Source organism: Aulostomus chinensis, chromosome 1 (assembly GCF_037954235.1).
Source record: "Aulostomus chinensis isolate RoL2024-O1b breed Wild chromosome 1, RoL_Achi_v1.0, whole genome shotgun sequence".
Taxonomy (NCBI): Eukaryota; Metazoa; Chordata; class Actinopteri; order Syngnathiformes; family Aulostomidae; genus Aulostomus; species Aulostomus chinensis.
The window spans coordinates 65774499-65791998 of NC_141320.1; the positions used below are offsets into that span (position 1 = coordinate 65774499).

The 17500-nt window shown below is 43.2% G+C and overlaps 2 protein-coding genes and 2 long non-coding RNA genes across 12 annotated transcripts in view; 2 read left to right on the top strand and 2 right to left on the bottom strand.

Annotated features, from left to right (window-relative positions):
• Nucleotides 1-3186, top strand: part of mrps9 (mitochondrial ribosomal protein S9) — a 12274-nt gene extending 9088 nt beyond the window's left edge. The window contains exons 9-11 of the mRNA XM_086201428.1: nucleotides 1846-1954; nucleotides 2427-2596; nucleotides 2932-3186. Coding sequence (XP_086057554.1) covers nucleotides 1846-1954; nucleotides 2427-2596; nucleotides 2932-3023 — 371 coding nt within the window. The 3' untranslated portion in view covers nucleotides 3024-3186. The remainder of the gene's footprint in view (nucleotides 1-1845; nucleotides 1955-2426; nucleotides 2597-2931) is intronic.
• Nucleotides 302-2970, bottom strand: LOC147272785 (uncharacterized). Its single transcript, XR_015112402.1, has 3 exons — nucleotides 2328-2970; nucleotides 2126-2184; nucleotides 302-2041 (listed from the first exon to the last, which is right to left on the bottom strand). It is a non-coding gene; the product is annotated as an uncharacterized LOC147272785 (long non-coding RNA).
• The window catches only part of LOC147272786 (uncharacterized), a 32212-nt gene continuing 17718 nt past the window's right edge, over nucleotides 3007-17500 (bottom strand). For 4 of the 7 annotated variants that reach the window (XR_015112397.1, XR_015112392.1, XR_015112393.1 and 1 more), the window contains 6 exons: nucleotides 14381-14557; nucleotides 13155-13333; nucleotides 10969-11110; nucleotides 10633-10895; nucleotides 4107-4217; nucleotides 3007-3140 (listed from right to left, as the gene is read on the bottom strand). This is a non-coding gene — a long non-coding RNA (uncharacterized LOC147272786). Of the gene's footprint in view, nucleotides 3141-4106; nucleotides 4218-9457; nucleotides 10896-10968; nucleotides 11111-13154; nucleotides 13334-14380; nucleotides 14558-17500 lie in introns of all 7 variants that reach the window. The other 3 variants (XR_015112398.1, XR_015112394.1, XR_015112396.1) reach the window with 3 other exon arrangements.
• LOC147272787 (SLAIN motif-containing protein 1-like) overlaps nucleotides 9562-17500 on the top strand; it is a 13778-nt gene continuing 5839 nt past the window's right edge. For 2 of the 3 annotated variants that reach the window (XM_086201406.1, XM_086201395.1), the window contains exons 1-4: nucleotides 9562-10092; nucleotides 10984-11120; nucleotides 14417-14560; nucleotides 14748-14864. In XM_086201406.1, coding sequence (XP_086057532.1) covers nucleotides 9665-10092; nucleotides 10984-11120; nucleotides 14417-14560; nucleotides 14748-14864 — 826 coding nt within the window. In that variant the 5' untranslated portion in view covers nucleotides 9562-9664. The remainder of the gene's footprint in view (nucleotides 10093-10983; nucleotides 11121-14416; nucleotides 14561-14747; nucleotides 14865-17500) is intronic. The other variant, XM_086201414.1, reaches the window with a different exon arrangement.

The following is a 17500-nucleotide window of genomic DNA, read 5'->3' on the forward strand; positions in this document are numbered from 1 at the left end:
TACACATATATATGGATGTATATATATACGTATGTGTGTGTATATATATACATATATACCTACATATAAACATATACGTATATATGTGTATATATGTATGTATATGTATACATACATATATACATACATGCATACATGTATATACATGTATGTATATACATGCATACATGTATATACATGTATGTATATACATACATGCATGTATTTACCTACATACATACCTATGTACAAGTATATACCTACATACATACATACCTACGTACATGTATATACCTACATACACACCTACCTATATAAATGTATTTACCTACATACATACATGCATGTATTTACCTACATACATACCTATATACAAGTATATACCTACATACATACCTACATACATACATGTATATACATACATACGTGTGTATATACACACATACATGTATATACCTACATATATACCTACATACATGTATATGCCTATATACATACACACCAACATACATACATACCTTTATACATGTAAATACCTTCATACATACCTATATACAAGTATATTCCTCCCTACATACATTTGTATACCTACCTACATACATGTGTATACATACGTACATGTACCTACATACGTACATGTTTATACATACATACATACATACCTACATGTATGTATTTACATACATACATACCTACATACATGTATATACTTACATACACACAGGTATATACATACATACATGTATATACATACATACATGTACATACACACCTACCTATATAAATGTATTTACCTTAATAATACCTATATACAAGTATATACCTACATACATGTGTGTACCTACATACATGTATGTATTTACCTACCTACATGTATATATCTACCTACATACATACATTCCTTTATACACGTATGTACATACATACCTATATACAAGTATATTCCTACATACATACATGTGTATACCTTCCTACATACATGTGTATACCTACATACATACATGTATATACCTCCATACATACCTATATACATGTAAATACCTACATACATACCTATATATAAGTATATTCCTCCCTACATACATTTGTATACCTACCTTACATACATGTGTATACCTCCATACATACCTACCTGGCTACATACCTACCTCCCGACCTACCCACCAACCTACATACATGTATGTTCCTACATACATACCTATCTACATATATACGTGTATATACCTACATACATGCATACCTGTATATACCTACATACATACAGGTATATACATACATACATGTATATACATTCATACGCCTACATACATATACACACATACATACATATGTACTACATGCATACACACATACATACGTACCTATATATACACCTATATTTGTGTGTGTCCATATTGGTGTGTTAATTTTTCTATATAAGTGAATGTATATACAGAAACATATTCATATGTGTATTTATGTATAGATGTACTTGTATTTGTGTATCTATAAATGTGTCTGTGCACCTGAGTTTATATATTTTAAATATTCATATATTTATGTGTTAACATATGTATCCATGTCTGAAGGTATACAATATGTGTGTGTATACATATAATGTTGATACATTTATTTATGGATAAATACATAAGTATATTGTTTTGTATGTGTATATACCAGTACACTAACATATGTGAATTACGAATAGACTTACATGTATGTTTGTGTATTCAGACATTTATACATATGTACGCACAATTACCTATAGATGCATATTGACATATATACACATTACACTTGCGTCAGCCAGCGAAGCTGTATTCAGTTTTACATGTGTATATATTGATATACGTAATTGGGTGTGTTGTTGTGTGTTTTGCCTCTCAGGTAAGAGGAAGTCTTCCAGTTCGTCTGTGGTCCTGCGAGACGGCGGCTCTGGACGCATCATTATCAACGGCAAGGACTATCTCTGCCATTTCTCCGTACTTCAAGACAGGTAGGTGGTGTCCCCGCCCACATCACGTTCTTCATTCACCTGATACTCCTCCCCTTAAAATGCACAACATGTTTGGCACCAAACCTGCTAAGAAAAGAAAGAGAAAAAGCAGCTTTTTCACTCCTCATTGCATTGCCTATTTTTTTATCTATGTGTAAGTTAATTACACACTTGAGTGACTGTGTGTGTGTGTGTCCGGAGCTGGTGTCGTCCCGTGGTGTTACGGCGGCCTGTAATTGGAGCAGAGATGTGACAATTGACTTTGTCAGCAGCAGCATGACATTCAGCCAGCGTTTTTTTTTTCTTTCTGCTGAGTCAGGTGCTTCTCTTTAATACTTGGTGGGGAGATAGAAGAAGAAAGCACAGTACTCACAGACATCAAATTAACGCCGCTGCCGCCGTTGATCTGTTCACAAACACTCCCACTCTTGCTCAGCCCTTTCATGTGCTTCTTTCTTTCATCCCTTCCCAGAGAGCAGCTGATGTTCCCGTTTCAGTTCACGGACAGATTGGGACGCTATGACGTGGAGGGCACTGTGAGTGGTGGTGGGCGGTCCAGCCAGGCGGGGGCCCTGCGGCTTGCCATCTCGAGAGCTTTAGTCAGCTTCCTGCCTGAGACAGAATTGGAAAGCATGAGACAAGGTAGCAAAGATAGATTAAAAAAAGTCATATTTAATTTTGTGAATTCAGACACGTATTTTCGAGGTGTGGTGATTCTGGGCATTGGGCTGTAAGGAAAGTGGGATCTTGTTGTATTTTTGAAATTCTTTTACCAAAATAATTTCGCACAAATATAAAATTAATCTTGACTTAACCCTGAAATTCAAGCTAATTTTTTTTTTTTTTTAAGTTTTGTTGAGGAGGATAAAAATATCAATTTGTGTTTTCAATTAAAATTGTTCCTTCTTGGTCTTAATGTCTGTTATTAATCATCACATGATCACCATAATTTGCATTTGTTTGTTTTTCCTTCCAAGCTGGTCTGTTGACCGCTGACCCCAGAGTGAGGGAGAGGAAGAAGCCCGGTCAGGAGGGAGCACGAAGGAAATACACCTGGAAGAAACGCTGAGGAAGATCCCACCTCATCGTGCTCAGCCTCTTGAGGTTAAATGACTTGTTTGCCATCCTGGAGGATCAAACAGCTGACTTAAGCTGCAATGTGTCCCCTCAGCCGCCAGGTGGAGGTCTAGCACAAGTAAAGGAAAGTGAAATGTATTAATTGTGAATAAATTAAGTTTTTCCCAGAAAAAATGTGATTTCTTTACTTTAAAAGACGTTTATCTGTCTGACAGGGGGAATCTACTTACATTCACTGAAGGACTGGTTTTTTGGAGGTATTTGTACTTTTATTATTTGGCATCCTGAGGTTTTGATAATCACAGACATACATCCTTGTACTTATATCTTAGTGAGAACTTTCATTGATGTAATCATTTCCTAGCTCCTTCAACCTGATTCTAACCTTGACCTCTGTGGTCAGGTCCTACACAAAGATGAAGTACTGAATCTGCAACTCTTGGGCCTGAGAACAGTGATGGAGACCGGCAGACATAGTCAGACTCAGTGGCTCGCTGAGATAAGCTGCTAGAATAAGAAATACAAGTGAGAGGTTTTAATCCCTTGTGTGACTGAATTTTTATCGCTTCACATTTTTGAGAAACAAGACATTTTCTCGTGAATAGAAACTGGTGGTTATTCACTGTGGTTCTCCGAAAGGCGAGGGTCCAGCGTTAAAGACCAGAAATTAACATCTCAATGGAGATTTCTCGTTAGTGTAGCTTCAGAGATTTACACCAAAATCTTAAGGAATTGTCCTTCCGATCATTTGAGGGGAGAATGTCAAGATGTAAATCTCCATAAATCTGTCGTTGCCTAGTAGCTCAACTGTTTATCTGCCGCTCAGAATTGTTGAGCTTGTAGGTTCAATCCTGTCTCTGTGACATTTTTTCTCAAAGTCGCACCCTCTAATAGACAGAAGGGGACCAGAACATCCCGTCAGACCAAGCGGAGGGGGTCTGATGCAGGTGTCCACAACCGTCGTAGGAAAAGCCATATAAGAACTGAGTTGATGTCATAACTGTTTTGGCCACTCTGCATAAAACTGGTGGATAGAACCAATTAACCATCGATGACAATCTCCATTCATTTATACCTGAGCTCTTGAGGAAGTGTTCTCTTTTGCCTCTGTAAGTCTCCAGCGACAATGAGAGCGAGCGCTTGCTGAAAATGGATGAAGACGATCAGTTGCCGACCAGAATTCCCCCTGCGGACAAAGAGAATCACGTGACAAGATGCAACAAGAAACCAAACACGTTTTATATTTGACGCATCTCAACATTTCAATAAGATGGGAGACCTGCAACAATGAGCAACCAGTGGTGTATCCTCCAATAAAACTGTCTGAGCAGCTCAATTTGAATGAAGTGCAACAAGATTGATTCAGAAAATTCCAGCTTTCTCATTAGCTTGAGGAGGTTAAGACGCAGGTTTCTTCTGGGAGAAGACCTGACGAATTGAAAATAAAGATGTATTAAATCATTATCATCTTATAACTTGAGATCATTTGGACAAGTTTTGAAACATGAAGGAAAGAGAACAGCACCATCTGAGCTCTCAGAAACTGGAACTCCACTTGAGGTTGTGGGTTTGATCCTGGGTGTCAGAGTGGATTTTGAGAAGCTGTCGACCAAAGGAGAGGGTTAAATCTGAGAAATAGTGTTCCATGAGCCTTGTGGTTCTGCTGGCGAAGTGGTGTTCGGTGTTGCACAGATCAGAACCTGACCGAAGACCAGAACTGACGGGATCGATTCCGTCTCTGGGACTTAGTTTTGAGATGGCGTCGCCCAAAGGACAGGGTTAAATGTGAGAAATGAAGTTATCTAAACATGCAGACACCCTGGTCCACTGGTTAAACCAACTGACTCGAGCACGGAAGATGGGCAGCTCGATTCCACACCAGGACAAGTTGGCACGGATGTACCTCTGATATGTAACCGGAAGATGGCGCTACAGCATGCAGAACTGAAAACCACTGTCACAATGAAATTCAACAACAAAGCTACGGCTAGGGGGAGCCAGGACGCCAGGATAGTAGGGGGATGTAATCATCCCCCCTGCAATTTTTGCTAGTATATATGTATTGTGTGTGTATATATATGAGTAGGAACCTACTGTATGTATGTATATATATATATATACGTGTGTATATATATATATACATACAAGCAGTAGGTTCCTGCTCAAGGACTGTAATGTGGCAAGAGATCAGATCTATCTACAAAGATTTCTACATTTCTAATGCTGCTTTGTAGTTATGTATTTGGGAATGGAGGGAGCAGGAGCAATGGTAGGTTGTCCTTTGAACTAAAGACTTCAACAAGAGTTTTCAGATACTTAAGGTGAATTCACTTGTGTAGGTGTTCAGTTTGGAAATCTACATACACGTGGTACCATCTCAGTTGTGTGATGAGGGAGAACAGAGTGATTACTCTGGTCAAATGACATTTTTGTTTCTAACTTCTGTCTACTGAACACAACTTCTACCTACCACAACTTCTACCTACTGACTTAGTACTACTACTAAAACTACTACTTATCTAAGACAGTTGGGGGGGAAAACTCCCTTCCTACTGTACCCTCGGGGGGGAAACTCTCCCTCCTTACTGTACCCTGGGGGGAATGATTACATCCCCCTTGCCGTATTGTTGAATTTCATTGTGATTTTCAGCTCCAGTCGCCGTAGCTCCGCCTGCTCACGCCAGTCCCGCCATCTCTCTCCAGTCGCCATAGCTCCGCCTGCTCGCGCCAGTCCCGCCATCTCTCTCCAGTCGCCGTAGCTCCGCCATCTTTCTCTAGTCGCCGTAGCTCCACCTGCTCGCGCCAGTCCCGCCATCTCTCTCCAGTCGCCGTAGCTCCGCCATCTTTCTCTAGTCGCCGTAGCTCCGCCTTCTTGTCCTGGCCACGATTTGAACCAACAATTTCCGTTCACAAGTCACTTGGCTTAACCATTGTACCAGGGTGCCTTTGTAACTGGGCAACTACATTTCTCACATTTGACCCTCTACTTTGGATGATGGCAGCTCAAAACACATTGCAAGACATGGGATTGATCTCACCACCTCTTGTCTGTGGCACATCCCCACTCCACACAAACCCTAACACCACTTCGCTACCGACTCCACTTTGCACTTTGATGTCTTAGTTAGTCACATTTAATCCTCTCCTTTGGGCAACAGCATCACAAAACATACTCCCGGAGACGGAATCGAGCCCGTCACTTCTTGTTTTCGAACAGCGTCAGACCTGCGCAAAGCCTAACACCACTTCGCCACCAGAACCACAAGGCTTATGGAACACTATTTCTCCCAATTCACCCTCGCCTTTGAGCGACGATTTCTCAAAATGAACTCCCACAGATGTAATTGATCCCATGGCTCTTTGCTTTTGGCCCAATTCAGTGCAGCGCAAAGCCTAACACCACTTCGCCACCAGAACTACAAGGTATGTGGAACACTGTTTCTCACATTTAACCCTCTCCTTGAGTCTGCAACACCTCTGCACCACCCACTCATTGACATCACCCTCTCTTTCTTGCTCCACACAAACACACACACACTTAAACCCCCCCAAACAGCTGGACTGATATTCCTGCTTTAATCCACATGACCACATTGAAAACTTGCAGGAGTGTAACACTAGAAATCTTTTAAAATCACATATTTGTCAGCTTTGGTTTAAATCAACCATTTGTTTACGGATGATTAAAAGAGGCAAAGGCCCACCTGGTCTACATTTGCTGATGTGTAGTGATTGTAGCAAGTTATTGTGTTTAACAGAACCTTGTGCCCACACATCATTCTAACGTTTAGAGAGGAAATCAAATTGAGATTTTTAGACTATAATTGGGAAATGTATGGGTGGAGATACACAGTATTGAGATATGCCTGACTTTTGAGAGCGCCCTCATCTGTTCAAGCAAAGCACCTACAAAGACAAGAACTCAAGTTTACTTACATTTACTTGTATGACTTGATGTACAGTGCTTGTTATTATTAAAGCTATTCTTGTAGGCACTGCAACAACTATGTTGTAAAAACTAAAAACTGACCAACAGATTACACTTTCAACTTCCTGATGTTTTCTGTTTCTGTAGAAAATCAGTTTTTTCATTTATATATATTCTACAATTTCATTTAGCAGACGCTTTTGTCCAAAGCGACGTACAACACAAGCAAGAATTCAGACTTAAGGAAAAACCCGTAGGAAGCGCAAAAGTGCTTCAGTTGTGATTTGGTCACAGGTACTGCCATCTAGTGGCAGAAGAAGTGTCGCCCCCCCCCCCTTTTTTTTTTTGACAAACATACAACATCACACAACACAGTTAGTGCTACATAATCACTAAGTGCTGGGTCTTGGACCCTCTGACTGATTCTACCCCACAGGACAAAGAGGAGCAGAGTCAGGTTAAGTGCCTCGGTGCTCTCTGAACAATTGAGTCTTCAATTGTCTCTTAAAAGTAGAAAGGGACTCAGCAGAACGCACGGAGTTCGGTAGTTCGTTCCACCATTTGGGAACGACAGAAGAGAAGAGTCTGGCTAGAGATTTGGAGCAGCGCTGGGCTGGAAGCACCAGGCGTCTTTGGCATGCAGAGCGTAGTGGGCGAGAAGGAGAGTAGACCTGGATCAGGGATTCCAGGTAGGCTGGAGCCGTTCTTGTGATTGTTTTGTAAGCCAAGAGAAGTGCCTTGAATTTGATCCTGGCTGCCACTGGAAGCCAGTGAAGAGAAACCAGCATTCTGGATCATCTGCAGAGGCTTGAATGAGCATGCAGGGAGGCCTGCCAGAAGAGAGTTGCAGTAGTCAATGCGTGAGATGACAAGAGCCTGAACCAGAATCTGTGTGGTCTGTTGGGTCAGGAAGGGTCTGATCTTCCTGATGTTGTAGAGGGCATAACGGCAAGACCGAGAAACTGAGGCCACATGAACCTTAAAGGTCAGCTGGTCATCAATCATGACACCCAGGTTTCTGGCTGAGTTTGTGGGCACAAGTAGGCTCGAGTCAAGTTGGACAGTGACCTGAGGCTGAACAGATGGACAAGCTGGAAAGACCATGAGTTCAGTCTTAGAGAGATTCAGTTGAAGGTGGCGTTCCTTCGTCCATGTGGAGATATCAGCCAGACATGCTGATATACGATCTGAGACCGTTCTGTCATCAGCTGGAAAAGAGAGGAGAAGCTGAGTGTCGTCAGCATAACAGTGGTAGCAGAAGCCATGGGAGCGGATCACTGCACCAAGTGAGGTGGTGTACAGAGAGAAGAGAAGGGGACCAAGCACTGACCCCTGAGGAACCCCAGTCGATAGGCCATGTGACCTAGACACCTTTCCTCGCCATGACACTCTGAAGGATCTGCCTGTGAGGTAGGACTTGAACCACAACAAGGCAGAACCAGATATGCCGAGCTCAGAGAGTGTGGAGAGGAGAATGCGATGGTTCACAGTGTCGAAGGCAGCGGACAGGTCCAGCAGAAGTAGGACAGAGCACTGACCAGCAGGTCGAGCTCGTCTCAGTGACTCCGTGACTGACAGGAGTGCAGTCTCAGTGGAGTGGTCACACCTGAAGCCAGACTGAAAAGAGTTAAGTAGGTTGTTGTTCCGCAGATGTTCAGAGACCTGGTTAAATACTGAGCGCTCCAGTATTTTTGACAGGAATGGCAGAAGTGATACTGGCCTGGAGTTTTCAACCTTGGCGGGGTTGAGATTAGGCTTTTTGAGCAGTGGGCTGACACGGGCCTGCTTAAAAGTAGCAGGAAAAATGGCAGTTTCCAGGGAGGTATTGACAATGTGTGTGACTGCAGGTTTGATAGTGGGCAAAATGGTCTGCAGGATGCTGGTGGGTATTGGATCGAGAGGACAAGTTGTAGGTTTTGAGCTCAGGAGAAGTCTGGAGACCTCATCTTCGCTCAGAGGAGCAAAGGAGAAGAGTGAAGCAGCAGTGGCAGTTTGGTGCTGACTGGACTGGTCAGGCTCAGAGAACTGGTTGCTGATTGCAGCAACCTTTTCAGTAAAATATATGTGTGTATGTATATATATATATATATATATATATATATACACATATATACATACACACTCAAACACACATATATATACACATATATACATACATATATATACACATATATACATACATACATATATATACACATATGTACATACATATATATATATATGTGTGTGTGTGTGTGTACTTAGTGACACGACTCAAGACGAACCAAAATAAACAGCTCAAATTAGAGTATAACCAACTGCAACCACTAGATGTCGCCAAATGCGCATAAATGTTGGCCAGGTGTACCTTTACTAATTTTACCGTCACCATTTGCTAACTGGCCGATTTCACACTTTGCCTGAAACAAAATAGGCCGACGTGTAAATGTGGAACATTAACACTTTAAAATCTTATGCAGGATTTCCATGTGACAGTTAGGACGACGTCAGGTGCATACCTGAGAGCAGCCACGGCAGTTGGGGCGGCGGGTGGAGGCTGGTGTGTGTGGGTGTGTGTACTTTGAGAGGGTGGAGTCATGCAGCCGTCCAGACAAGCGCTCTAGACAGATTACTACTGCTATAAGAATAGAGAAGTCACTCTGAGGGTGACGGAGCCGATCCACGCTGGAGGAGGGCCACATCATCATTGTAGGCGTTAAGATCCAATGGAGGCAGCGGTACTGAACCCCGCGATCATGCCGGAGGTGGATTGCAATAGCAACAGCCTGACTGCAGAGCTGGAGGTGAAGAAGCTGCAGGAGCTGGTGCTGAAGCTGGAGCGGCAGAATGAGCAACTGCGGACCCGGGCGAGTGGCTGCGCCGGCGGGCCGCATGTGTTGCCTCCGTCGCCGGCGTGCGTCCTCGGGAGCGCCGGGGGATACCGCCTTCCCAGCCCGCTTCCAACCCTACTGTGTCAGACGTCCTTGGGCTTCTTCGTACCATCGGAGGAACCTTTCGAGTATTTCCAACCTCACACCGCCGGGGATGGAGACATCGCTGCGGGGGAGGACAGATCCGAGCGGTCGGACTTGGATGAGCTAGAGATTCTGGACTTGGACTCTCTATGCTTCTCAGAGGAGTCCGATGAAACATGGTAATTGTCCAGCTCGGCTGCCATTTTAACCATTTGTTGCTGTCTGTAGTCTCGCATATAATGAATTATTAGCAATTCATTTATATTTTCTGCCTGTTTGAGTGAAATTTCAAGGCCTACTACTGGACCGGAACAAAGCCTGACACCCTGGAAGTTAACGAGGAAGCCGGGGAACATAAGCTCTTCGTGCCACTCGGGCACCCTGCTTTCTCAACACAGTAACCATAAGACGATGCATCTGCTGCCTTTCAACATACTCATGGTCAAATCGCTGATTGTGTTCATTAATTAACTGAATGAGTAAAAGTGACTCCAGCCCACATGGCCTGCGTCTTGTCAATATTGAATTCATGGCTAGAAATGGGGAAAAGCCAGATTTGGGTCAAATCGTCGTCTTTAACTTGATGAATGGCCTGCAAAAGATCAATTTGCTCATTACTTTCCTGTAAATTCACTCGATTTTTAGGTATAAGAAGAGACAAGAGGATGTGTGGATTCACGTGGAGTGCTGTCCCCCCCTTCTGCCTCAAGGAATAGTACCTGAGTTGTGTGTTTTCTGTCCCCTTCAGGTCAGACTTCCACCTGAAGGTTTAATCAATAATTCAGCTCCCGCCATGCTGCATGCCGAGCAAAATCCATGAAAGAGAGTTCAGGGCTGTCAGAACAATCTGGTCCGGTCCACTTGAACAGAGTCATTCTTCTGATATCTTACAAGTTTAACATCTCCTTCCAGACAGAGGGCGAGATTTGTCTGAGTCGAGAGGTGATGAGTTGGTGGAACAAAGACAGGATTGAAGTCTGATCTGTGTGGAGAAAGACTGTTAAACCTACCTGTATTAGCCACAAGATACAAAGTCTAAACACTAATGTGTGTACATCATCTCTCTCCAGGTTGTACGTGTCCTCAAAAGCCAGAGAGTCTTCAGATAACTCCCTCACACCTCTGCAGTGGTGCCGGCAGGTTCTGGACGGTCCCAAATCTGAGGTGGAGGCTGTGAGGCGTTCGCTGTCCCTCCGTCTGGAACAAGGTGAGAGATGAAAGGCTGTTTGTGCTTGAGCCATCATCGCTTGGATATCACATCTTCGGCTTCATAGCAAGTCTAAGGCGTCAAAATATATCACCGCTGAATAGATCTGGACGCAGACGTTGGAAGTATTCTCGTAGTATCAGGCTTAAAATTGATGTACACTGAGATATGCAAAAATAAACCCAAATAAAAAGAACATACACATGCTACTGTAATTGAAATTTGAAAAAACAATGAGGAGAAAATAGAATGCGGAACTATAAGTGCAAACTGTCTGCATATTTTAAGTCCTCCAACACAACCTGGATCAACAGAAGAATAATACACAAGAAATACAATAAATCACAGATGTGCTTGTGATATTTCCACCTCTCGTTATTGGCAGAGGCCAGTCTGGGCCATATTAGCAGCCCTGCTTACCTGCCGCCTCAGGGATGTGTTGAATTTTCCCTATTTATCAGATACATTTGAACACTGTTTCCCTATTTGTTCTACTTCCTACATTTCTTAACTTTGTTTCTAAGCATTTAGAAGATGTGTCCTGCCCCTTTTTGTTTTTCTGCTCAAGTAAACGTTGAGACGGACACTGATAGATTGACTGTCAGGACCACAGATTAGTTTGCCCCGTGCTTCCTGCCGGCAGTCTATTTAAAACTGACAGCTTTAGGTGTCTCACCATAAAGTCGGGAGCTGACTCACTAACACAAAGAACTGCCAAATGGTTTCTCATCGATCCACAGGCTGGCACCAAACCTGATGTAATTCTCTAAAGTGGCAGACAGATTGCCGGCGGCTACTTTTGGCAAGTATGGTGCGGCGTAATAAACAACTTTAAAACAGTTTCCCTCAGTTTTGTGACATCATCGGATCCAGATCCATTTCCAAAATCAAACTGATTTTTTTTTTTTTTCCCCCCTCTCTGACAAGATGTTGTCAACATCCATCCACAACTTTTCCAGTCCCCCTGCTAACGTTTAAAACAAAACGAATGCTGTTGATCACGCTACTTTCACGGCAGGGGTATGAAAATTAAAAATTTCAATTTATGAAATTTACTGTTTCATCAATATTTTTGCCGAATTGAACATTTTGCTCCCCCAAAATATGCCTGTGCTTGATGATGATACACCTGGTTGGGGAAAAAAAAAGCCTTCAATGTTTTTGGTGTAATCTGGCCATCTAAGAGTTGTCACTAAACTCACAGAATCCAGAGTTTCATCTGATAAGTTGTTTCACTGTGACGTGCTTGGCTGACTAAACTAATCCTGCACTTGTACTGAGGTTGTTGTGTTTTGACCCTTCCTGTCCTCTTCCTTCAATGGGCAGGTTGGTGTGACTAACTGAGCTTGGCAGCTCAGTGGAGCTAATCTGTCCCACCTCATCGTATTAAGCTGATCAGACCTTGGTCACCTGATCTGCATGTTTACAATGACTGCCGGTATCATTTAATTGCATGACGCATCACTGAGGAAGTTGCACTGAAAGAAGAAGGGATGTAGCACAGGAAAAGTCAACTGTCCAGACAGAAGTGAAGCCATGGTTACTTTGAGCTGTAAAAAAAAAAAAATCTATTTAGCGTGTTTAATGAAAGCCAATTGCAGAAGGGAATACAGATGGATCGTGTTGTTTGTATGACTCGGCAATGAGTCCCTGTCTCGGTGACCTCGACCTTTGACCACCACATCTGTTCAGGTCATCCTTGACTAAACGGACAGAAAACCTGAATCGTGTGAAAAGCTTCCAGCTCGTACAGAAGGCGTTAAGAGAGGCCTGTCCTACATTTCCAGTCTAGTATCAATATCTGGTACTGATTACGAGTCCCCAGGTTGAGTGACATATACACTATTGATGAAAGTTTTGCAGTAAAAAGTCTTTGCTCTTGCACTAAAATATCGGGGGCGATCCGATACAATAACAAGAGATTTGTCCAGGGTTGAATTCAGGCATGCAAAATCAAAAGGGACTAGCTGTGCGACTGAAATACTGGCTGATGCACACCTGCGGCTGGGAGCATCCCCGTGTGTCATGCCTCACCAGCTTATCTGGGTCACGGAAGTGGACGTCTGACAGGCTGCTGTCCTCTGAAGTTGCAGCAGCTGTGCAGCTTGTTGCATCAGAGGCAGGAGGCGGCCTGCACTCTACATGCTAATGCTCCTCCGCTAAAAGCCGCAGAGGAATCCTCCCACCAGCTTGGCCCGCCATCGCTCTCCTGCCTGAGGTTGAGTACAGAGAAATGGAGAGCTGTTGCCATAGAAACCGTTTACATGAAAGGAACACACCCGCTTCATAGGGAAGGGGTTTATATTCGCATTGACAGGTGAGAGAGGAATCCTGGATCTTCAATAACACACATGCACTCACACATAAGAGACGCAGCACATTTTTTCCACCTTTGTTCCTGAGCTCACATCACAGGTGCCAGCACTACTTCTTCTCCCCGTCTATGAATAGAAACGGAGGTTTGTCTGAGGCACTCTGCACTCGGTACAGCAGCAGTGTGTGAGCGGCTCTGTTGTGCTCAATGCAGCTTTGTGTTGAGCACGTGTGGAGCTGCTGAAGCGGGCTGCTGGTGACAGACACAGGACTGATGAGGTCATCGCCCACCATTTGTCTTTGTACTCCTCAGCACTGAGGCCAGTTTCAACTTTTGAGCTACCTGAATTCAGCTCCTTCTGCAAAAAATAGTTTGAGTGTCTTTTGCAGAAAACCAGCCACATTTTCCAAATCATTAGAGGGGACAGAGAAACTTACTCCTCTGTGCTGCATGAGGGAGCTGAAACCCAAGCTACTTAGCTTAGCACAATGAATGATAGTGGGTAGGAAGTGTTTGCATGCCACCCTCAAAAGCCATCATGAATGCTTTTCTCTGAGTGAGTCTGCATGAGTAGAACTACAGCTCTGTGCAACATTCACTATGAAACGACAGTTTAAAATGAGACCTTTTTTTTAATTTCAGAATCTCACACATAACCAGAAATACTGTCAGTAGTTGACGACGAGAAGAGTGACTGCTGCTATCAATCATGGCTGACTTTGTAAAAAGGATGAAGAAGATGACTGCTGGACAAGCCAACATCCTGATCTAGTTCTGACTTTCTACCCACTATCGATCGTTGTGCTGAGCTAACTAGCATAAGTCTCAGCTCCCTGATGCAGCAAAGAGTGGCGGGTCCTAAATGTTGTCTGGCTCTGGGGATGATCATGTAAAGTCTCTTAGTCATCAGGTATTTTACATACAAGGTACAGGTTTAAATGTTTACCTTCCTTCTCTCCTCCTAAACCCACTCCATCCTCAGTCTCCAGGTGGCGTAGCTCCCTGTCGAGTCCCACCCCCTCCTCCTGCTCCTCTCCTGGTCTGAGTCGAGTTGCGGGTGTGTCAGCCATCAGCTCCTCCCCCTCAGCCAAACCCTGCTCCACACAGCAGTCTACTGAAAGACCTGGTAAACAGTTTTTCCACATAAGTCGGAACCGTCTTGGTTTATTTGGTATTTTTTGTATCAAGAAGACAAACAAAGGCATCGTACATTTTTAGCAATATTTTGTTGAAATATAGCAACAATCAGACCCGTTTCTAAACGTAAATTTGTCTGCAACACCCTTTCCTCAACCATCACTCTGTATCCTCAGCTCCACCTCTCTCCTCCCCAATCCACCCGGTCCTCCATCGGACACAGAGTCCCGTGGGGAAGGAGCTCTCCCCTGTAGCTGAAAGAACTCCCACGTTCCTCCCTCACCTCACCCGCAGTAAGCCTGCTTCCTCCACTTTGTCCCCGAGACTCTGCTTTTCATATGTCTGATAAAATAATGTAAAAGTGCTTCCAACAACCAAATCCAGAACTGGGTCAGCAGCATGCTTTTTATATTTAATATCAACTGTGTTCTCATAGAAGTCATGACAGTAGGGGGATATTTTTGCTCCAGCTTCCAGCTACGTTGCAGCAACACAACACTTGCTGCTTATTATTTGTTGCTGTAGCATATTTGATGGATGGAAAATCTCCCTGCAGGGAAAGAGCGAAGCCGCATCGGAATACTGTTCAGTCTGGAGGGGAGCAGCAGGAACTCAGCCACAGGGCCTCGCTGTTTGGAGATGCAATATCATGGAATTAAGCTGAGGGCGAGGAAAAAAAACAAACAGCAACATGCTATGAAAACACTGGGGCACATGTTGATGAGCTCCTTTAAGCTTCCTGCTCCAAATGTAAAACTCATCTTCTGTCTCTCTTTAGGTGTTGTTCAACACCATAGCTCTGCTTTAAAAACTACATTTTAAAAAATATTCTTTCCAGCAATTGTTCCTTTCTATGGATACACCAGTTATGATTATACCAAAGCTTGTTTCTTGTGTTTTCAGGTGAAGACATATTTCGACTACATGTTAACCTTGCAGCACTGTTTACAGCAGATGCGCGAGCTTAATGCTACCCTGTAGACTGCTCAAGTCTACAGGGTAGCATTAAGTGATGGAACTCATCAATCGTCCTGAGACACATCCAAAGTTTTCTTATTTATCATAGTGCAAATTCAGGCGATGCAGAATAACACACAACATCATTGACTTCTCATTCATAAACACACAAGGAGAAATTAAACAGCGGTAAACTTGAGTTCCACCCTTCATCTTTCTGACAGAAGTAGCCAGTTGGAATTTGCGTGGCTGTATGTAGACACAGAATATTATTTTCTTTCGCCGTGTTAGCAGTTTAGTTGAAAAATTTTCCTTTCCAGATGAGGTAGTTCAGGTTTCCCAGGCACCAATGGGGGGGGGGGGGGGGGGGGGGGTGTAAACAGCAAAAACATTAAAAAAAAAAAAGTTGGCTTCAGCAGAATTGTTGTTTTCAGTTTTAAAATAATTAATTCTTTTATTTTATACTTTGACTTATCATTTTATAAAAAAAAACAAACATTCCCTGACATGACTTCACAAAAATAGACTTTACAGAAAAAATACATACAGAAGAGTTTATGTACATACTTAAAAAAAAATTATACATAAAAATCTATTCAACAGATCAATAACTCAAAATGAAAACTTAAAAAAAAAAACCGACATTAATCAAATGAATAAACATAAAAAGAACAGTACAGAGGCAAACACCGACAGACAGAAATACAAAATAATACAAATAAGCACTGGTGAAATAAATCTCTCCTCCGTATCACTTAATTCTCAGGTTACGAATCCCAACAAAAACAGAGGTTCCAAGGTGACGTCTAGTTTTAGTATTTTTAGACTTCGAATTTCCAATTGCTCCCTTTTCCTCTACATTCTTGAAATTTCATGAATTATCATTAAAAAGGCTTTTATAGCTTCTTAGTCGAAAATAGTTTTTCTCCAATATGAATAAAAAAATGTCCTCAATGTTATTTGGGGTTCTACCGATTAACTCTCATTCTTTATAGTTTGAAAAATGTTTAAATTGAAAGACTTCATACGAGGCTGCTGGCTGCCTGGGCATCTGCGTGCCCCCTCTGCTCTCCATGTCTGGGGACAGTTTAAGCACATGAAGTAGCAGCTTCTTCACAAACCCCACTCTCTTTACCTTCGCTTCCCTCTGGGATGTGAAAGATTCTCCCGTTGCTCGTTGTTCTGTTTTGGACGTCTTCACACTTTGCTGGCAAATCCAGGTCTCTGTTGATCAGGTACCGTAATGGCACACTGTGCTGCGCAGCTACATCGTCAACCGTGCTCAGTCTCTCTTCCATTTTTCAAAGTTGTTGTTCTTGTTCAACGATTTAAAGTTTAAGTCCACAACAGGTTGCTCTTGTCGTTCAAGGGACACCTTTGTGTTGTTACGTCCATCCTAGTTTTCCCTCTCAACTCTTCCAGAATGTCCAGTTCGGGCTTAGCCTTGTTGCTAGTCCTGTTGGCGTTCACGCGAGCATTAGCAGTAGCCGTACTCGGTGGTCTTCGTTTGTCTTTTTCTTTCGAAGCTTCTGGTTCACCAGCATTCCTTTGTCTCACCGTCGATATCGTTCAGCAGGAGTGGTGTTGTCTTATGTCTGTTAGCGACTTCTCACACTTTTAAGAGTCACTTTTACAACTTATCTGACGGAGCACTGTACTTCTGCAGCTGCTCATTACGTGACGTCACCGGAAGCTGTGCTAGAGGGTACTTCAAGAGGGTATGGACTGATTGCCTAGCCAGTGACCGGTTTTCAGCGTGCCCGGGCCAGACCGGTGACAGTGGCACGTCCTTCCGAATCATAACCGGTCACCTGCCCCGGTGCGTTCATTAGTGACGGCCCGCCGGCCGGTCAGTCAATCGGCAGGACAGGAACAGGAAATCCTCACACGAATGGCATAGTATATCCGGCGAATTTTCAAAATAAACCACCGTGTCCAGGCTCCCTGTCGGCAGGTCCCACCGACAGAAAAT